Source organism: Lycium ferocissimum, chromosome 1 (assembly GCF_029784015.1).
Source record: "Lycium ferocissimum isolate CSIRO_LF1 chromosome 1, AGI_CSIRO_Lferr_CH_V1, whole genome shotgun sequence".
NCBI lineage: Eukaryota > Viridiplantae > Streptophyta > Magnoliopsida > Solanales > Solanaceae > Lycium > Lycium ferocissimum.
In genome coordinates this window covers 10,575,938-10,583,111 of record NC_081342.1, presented here as the reverse complement: position 1 = coordinate 10,583,111, position 7,174 = coordinate 10,575,938, and the positions used below count along the sequence as shown (strand labels likewise).

At 31.5% G+C, this 7,174-nt stretch overlaps 1 protein-coding gene across 2 annotated transcripts; it reads right to left on the bottom strand.

The window, feature by feature from the left end:
* Positions 1-510: 510 nt before the first annotated feature.
* LOC132047299 (uncharacterized) lies at positions 511-4,722 on the bottom strand. Of its 2 annotated transcripts, none has more exons than XM_059438319.1 (8): positions 4,547-4,722; positions 4,040-4,105; positions 3,838-3,935; positions 3,117-3,154; positions 2,908-2,995; positions 2,449-2,658; positions 2,273-2,338; positions 511-835 (listed from the first exon to the last, which is right to left on the bottom strand). In XM_059438319.1, the coding sequence occupies exons 1-8, from the start codon at positions 4,581-4,583 to the stop codon at positions 671-673; spliced, it is 768 nt and encodes a 255-aa protein (XP_059294302.1). In that variant the 5' UTR covers positions 4,584-4,722; the 3' UTR covers positions 511-670. The 2 variants fall into 2 exon arrangements, with proteins under 2 accessions (XP_059294302.1, XP_059294294.1); XM_059438311.1 differs by lacking the exon at positions 511-835 and adding an exon at positions 1,064-2,181 and having other exon boundaries at positions 4,547-4,709.
* Between the last annotated feature and the right edge of the window lie 2,452 nt (positions 4,723-7,174).

Genomic DNA, 7,174 nt, shown 5'->3' with positions numbered 1-7,174 from the left:
TACACTCCAATTATGATATGTTTTATATTTGTCCGTCATTTACCTGTCGATCAAGGAAAGCCCTACAGCTATCTTTCTCCTCCCACTAATGAGTTCTCATCATGAAAAAATTGATCTAGTGAAAGCTACGTTGGGGTATATTGTTATTTGGTACCTATGTTATATTGTTTAGGATGTAATTTAAATCTTTACAATTGTTGAGGGGCATGCTTTCAATTATTGCAGATGATACATATGAACCAATTTGATAATTTAGGTAAACTGGAATTGAATTATTGTTTGTTCACGTAGCACCACCGTGACAAATGTCGGAAAAAATGATGGATAGCCATTCATAAAATTGTGGTAGGAACATATTATTTGAAACAAAAGATACTTGTGAGGGTTCTTATGAAACAATAAGCAAACTTAAGGCCAAATGAAAGGCAAATTAAATAGAACACTTCAGAATAATTCGAACCATTTCCCAAATATAAAATTAGTTGAGCTTATCTAGAATCAACACGAAAGTTCACAACAAAACCACCTTCTTGTGGCTCTCATTTGTTATTTTATGCATATATACATACAAGTACATTCACATACATTAGAGATGATTATTACAAGGATATGTACACTTGTACATATGTACTGTGGTCCAAACACTAGACCTCGGGGTTATTGACATAAATTAAGCACCAACAGCTGTGGTTGCAAGAAAGTCCATTTCACTTCTTGTGCGTGTAATTTTTTGATCTTCTTCTTCCTTGAACCATATTGCTGGTACTACTTGGACCAGATCCGTCACCATCTCTAATGCATAGTCAGCTTCTTTGGTTTTAGTTGCTCTTCCAACCTTCAAAATTTGGAAACGAAGTCGAAAATTAGAGTTTATATGAGTTTAAGTTCTATATACTCACTGATAGTGTAACGTAACTTACTAGTATCATATATTAAACTATATTGATAATGTAAAAATCGTATATATAATTCAATCCTTACATTGTTAACACATACGTGGAGGGTTAGTTATTGGCTATCTCCGAGAAAATAGGATAATAGGAGCATTAGTTGCAAACAGAAGTCTGTTAAGTTTGTTTTTTATTTTATTTACGTGTTTCTTGGTATATATACATTAGATAAGTGTTTCCTTTGTAACTCCTCAGTTAAAACTTTTGACCCATAAATACTTTGATCGATGAAGATAAGATACAAACGAGCAGGGGACAGGTCAATGTCATGACATGTTATTTGGGATAAGCACAAGCTAAAAATATCCATCTTGTACATTCTTGTCATATATCGAACTTCCATAGTACTTGCCAAAGTACCATTAGTTAAACGCGTACAATTTTTTGCATATTCAATCATCCACGTTTCAGGTTGACGTGCCAAAGTTGTACTACAAGGCTGTCGGGTCATATTCTTTGTACTTATCGTGCTGTAGAAAAAGCAATACCTAACTTTGTTTGTTGAAAAGCAGGACACCAAGGTCACATGCTATTTGAGATAAGCACAAACTGAAATATCTTTCTTGTTCCTTATTCTTGTTATGTTTCTGTAACTTACTTAGCACCATTGCACTTGTTGAACTTTCGCAAATTTAATCATCAAGTTCGAGTTAGACGGCCAGATCGTTCTTAAAAACAGAGGAACATCACCTTCTGTTTTGGGTCCAAATGAACTCATACGTCATGGAATGTAATACACAAGTATAATTTATGTGAATAAGTTGTAATTCCGATTTCTTTTTCATATCAAATACGATCTGCATTAAGTCGCGGTTAGATATCACCAGGGGCAGAGCTAGAAGAGCGGAAGGCGAATGTTCCCGTTCTGTTGGGAAATTAAACGATATTTACAAGGTCAAAAATATATTTTTTCCATGTATAGATGAACCTCTTTGGTCAAAATCAGTCATTGAATATCACTCTATATCAATTTCAGAAGTAAGAGTTTTCAATCAGTCTGTTTTTCTTTTACCTTCTCAATCTCACTATCCACGAGATCAGAGGCGGATCTAAAATTTAAATTCTATGGGTTCAATCTTAAGATTTTTAGTATTGAACCATTATATTTTTAAAGTTATGAATTCATATCTACTATTTATTAAAATTTTAATAATTTTTTACGCATAATTTATACTCCGCGTCGAAAGCTAGAGGGTCAATTGAACACCCACTTAGTATGCTAGATACGCCCCTGCACAACCATCCCATCTCAAAAGAGATTAACACAAAAGTGCTAAAATCACAAATACCCAAACAAAACCACAAACTAAATAAGGACTTACCAAAACTGTTCGGAGCCCCACAGCTTTCCCAGCAGCTATGTTCTTAACATTATCATCAAGGAAGAGCTAAACTCACAGAAAAACAAAAAATCAAACTTTGAATCACAACCATTAAAGCACATAATTAGCTAAATATTAAGAGGCAATTAGCTTGATAAGCAGAGTATAGAGCATACCGTGCGACAAGGATCAACCTGAGCAGCTTCGATGGCTATATTCATTGCCTTCATTGAAGGCTTCAATATCACCGGAATCTCTTCTGGCCGTGTTGCCTTAGAGAGGTTAAAATTCATCGTCTCGAAACAAATAATTTGTTCAAAACAATCCTTAATTCCAAGACGTTCCAAAGCCTTTATCGCATGAATTCGATCAGAATTCGTGAAAACCTGCATATTTACTTTCAAAAATAAATCCACAAAGCCACAAAGTCCAAATTAACATATACTCGTACTAATTAATCATCATCGGTGATCAACATATGTTGCTCGGACTCTCCAAAAATACTGCCGTACCCGTGTCGGATCTTCTAAAAATACACTACTTTTGGAGAATCCGACACGCACCCGCGACATTTTTGAAGAGTCTAAGTAACATAGATCAACATATCACAATTTGAATTCATTAGTCTAACTTACAATTTTCCTTTGATTAATACTACACAAGATGCTTCGTAACTGAGCATCCGGTTTAATCAAATCATATGGCAATCTTCCGTGCACATAGCTGTTAAAGAAGAAAAAGAAACAATTTTCAGAAACATAATCTCATTCTTGATCCAAATTTTACTTGAGGAATTAGAGAGTCAAACTTTGAAGAATTTATAGTTTTCATGAACATATCTCACCTGTGATAATCATCTGCATCAACATCATAGCCTATAGCCTGCATTAAAAGGCAAACGGATTGAAGGAAACAATTAACTAATGAACCCTCTAGAATTAAGAATTGATTAATTGCAAAGCATCGAAGTGATATCAATTAAGAGAACGTATTGAAATAGTACTCACCGGTCGCAATTTAATTATTTTAGTTTGACAAGGCACGGAATTTGAGAAATAAAGATATACTTTTGAATCTTGTGATTCTAAATTAAATATGTGTACAATGTACTAAAATATTCTTTGAATATAACCTATACATGTAAGATGTGTAAATGTCAAATTACTAAATATAGAAAAACCAGTTCTTTCACAACAGACAAATTGGGATAGAGGGACTCAGCACTACTCCCTCCGTTCATTTTTCATTATTGACTTAAAAGTTGACACACCTCAAAGTCATAAATAGAATAACAATTTTACTATATCATCCCTAATTATTATTAAATCATTTAATGATTGAAATCAATCAAACATAATTTTATTTTAAAATTTGTGTACCCACTAATAATTCAGTTTAGTTTCCAAAACAATAATTAATAGTAAGGGTAAAACAGGTATAAAATAATAAATTATCTCTTAATTTTTCAAACTAGACAAGTAAAAATGCACAACTATTTTTAATAGAGTGGACAAGTAAAAAAAAATAGATGGAGTAAGAATTAAAGGTAAAATAAGGATAATTACCCGTAAACCGGCGAGAGAGCTGCCGTAAGTTTTGAAAAGCTCAACACGCAAAGCTGATGCTTTAGACTCTGGAAAACCACATTTCTCTACCAGATAATCTATTTTCAACCAAACACCATATTTTCAGATAACCAATCACACCGTTTATAATTAGTTACAAAAATTGAACCAAAAATAGAAAAAGAAGGAACAGAATTCAAACCGTCAATGTTCTTCTTCAATGCTTGCCCAATTCCAGTCTTGGACGAGTACAGAGTATCATCCAAATCTAAACAACAAATAATTTACAAATATCCTCAGATCACTCAACACAATTTCTCAACAAGTAAACAAAATGGAAATCAAGACTAATACCAATAATTCATACAATTTCACATGCTATCAGACAGATATTTTGAACTGGTCATCCGTCCACCAACAAAATACGTACGTATTATTAAACTAATACAAAATAATTTCTCTCTGGCAACTAAAATTATAATTCCTCTCTCCAATTTACGTGTCACCCTTTTCTTTGAACTAGTCTTATATAAACTTACAATATTTAGTAAAGTCGCAATTTAACTTTAAAATAACCATTTTGCCTTTAATGAAAAGGATTTTATAGTCACCAAATATTTTAGACTCTGGGTTTCCAAAAGTCTTTCTTATTTTTATAAACTTGGTGTCTAGTCAAATACTGTCTATAAATTGGACGATCAAAACTTACCGAAAATAATAGAATCAAAAGGGGAGCAAGAATCCATAGTAGAAATGGACGAACTGAACAAAACTATAAAGAGAGAGAGAGAAATGCAAATGTAAATGTCAGCTGAAAGTTTTTTTTTTTTTTTTACTTTGTGTTTTATGAAACGATGAGTACACAGAGGGGCCTTTGAAAGGGGGAGGGAAAGTGGGTATTTATAGGAATTAAGGTAGCGGGGTAGAAGAAGATAAGGACAAGAATGCGAAATTAAAAATGTTTTGCTGACTCATCAGATGACAACGAGTGAATTTGACAGCTGATGCTAGAAGGAAACTGGGACCCACACGTTCTCCAATTAGACTAGCGATATGTGAATATTATTGAGTAGACAATAATGCCCCTTGTTTCCATGATTGACACGTTGCTTATGTCATTTTAATAATTCGTGATAATATTTCAGTGTGACAGCTTGCGATTTTTAATATATATATTTTATTTTTTAAAAAACATAGTTATAAATCATTTAAAAAAGAATAACAATTTTCTAAATTCAAAATCATTTAAAAATGTAAATTGGAGAGAATATGTTTAAGCTTGCTTGATGTTAAATAAATAGCAATGTTTAGTACTCGATATGAATTAATAAGGAAAAAATCTCAAATAAGGGAACATAGAATGAAGCAGCGGTAGAAAGCATATTAGTTTTTTATGAGAAAGAAAGTTTTACTGTCATGCAACCATTAGGAAATGCTTAAGAATGTCAATTTTAAAGTCGTATGAACAAACAACTATTATTGTATATTTAGGCCATGGGTTTCAGTTTTTTTTTTTTTTTTTTTTTTTGTTCTCCTATTAAACTCTATGCATATCCGAAGTAACTCTAAGAGAAAAATTAAAACGAAAACAAAAAATCGAATAATTATTGAATGTCATATCATGTGTATATTCCCTAAATGAGGGCCAAGGGGAATGAACAACCAATGCGAAGAGATTCTGGTGTGGAGGAAAACATAAAATATGTTCTGATTTTGTTAACTTAAATGTGTAAACAAGAAAACGGTCTTTCTTCGTAGTGACACAAGTCATGTTTTTTACAAATATTCTAATTACTCAATTAGCAGATATTATTATCAATCTGTAGTACTAAAAATATCACCAAAACACTATTTCTTAATTTCTTATACTTGTCTTATAACTTACTATTACCGGTGTCTTCAACTTTTGTACCCAACTAAAATGATTTCGCAAGATAAATTATACTCCCTATGTTCCAATTTATATCATATAATTCAGATTTCGAGAGTCAAATAGTTTAATTTTAATTGTAAATTCGGACGTGAAGTCCTCAAGTTTTTGAAATAAAATTTACATATTTAAAAATTATGTGAAAAGTACTATAAGTTACAATGAGTGACAATTCAAAACATTAAAAAGATATATGAAAAATTACCATAAAAAAAAATTATTTGAACCTCGAGATCCGAAAGATGCTTCATAAATTGGAACGGAGGAGCAGCATTTGGTTTTCCTCCATCTCAAGGACATCGCATGAGGATTATGAGAAAGTTGTTTTGTATTTCTCTTAATATCTTTTATTCCCAGCAGTTTTACATTCAAAAGTGTGGGCTATTTATGTCTTTTCATTCTCTTCTTAGAACTTTTTCATATCTCCTTAAATTTCATCTAAAACTTATGAGGCTAATGAAATGGAAGGTTCAAGCTCTTTTCCGGACCAAAGACTTGATCTTAAGCTAGCGTTTGGCCATAAATTTTGGATTAGGTTTTTGAAAATTTATCTTCAAATATCTGGTCATAGATTTTGAATCATATTTTGAAAATTTGTCTTCGAACAATTTCAAGTTCTAAAAGCTGGTCTAGCTCAGTTTTTGATTTTTTGGGAGCCTACTCACAAAACTTCAAATTTTTTTCAAGTAAAATGTATGTCAAAACACAACTTCAAGTTTCAAGTTTCAACTTCAAAATCTATAGCACTTTTTCAAATTATGAAAAGAAAGAAAAAGCAAAACTCCCCCTCCTCTTGCTTTAGCTTGTATGCAACAGAGAGGACAAGAAAACCAAATACAGAAGACTTCCTTTCATTTTCTTGAGTTGAATTTAATATTGATGAAGGAAGTAAAATATTCCATTTTTTTCTCAAACAGTTAGTTTATTTTCTCTTCCTTTCTAGTTGAGTTGTTCCTGTTGAAAATAAAAGTGATAGAATAGCTTAAAGAAATAATGGATTGGATTTACGGTTTATTATAGATTATAAACGGTTATACGTATAATATACACGAATTATACATATATTATTATATTCGTTGGCTATTTTTAATTTAAGCAGTTTTTTAGATTAATTCTTCCAGCTACTATTATTATAAACGAGAGGAAGCTCAGGAAAAAAAAAACTAAAAGAATACTTTTTTGGTAGAAACTTAACCGGACACGGTATTTGCACCAAATCAAAAAACACCTGACATATGTCTTCAAATGCATATTATTAAATCATAGTTCATTAATACATATTTTTTCCTTAATTTATAACTTATTTATTAGTAAATTAGTATATAAACATTAAGCGTATGATAAATTTTTATAGACTTGTCGAGAACTTACAAAATTTTTACCTAAGCCAGGCAATATTTTAAATAA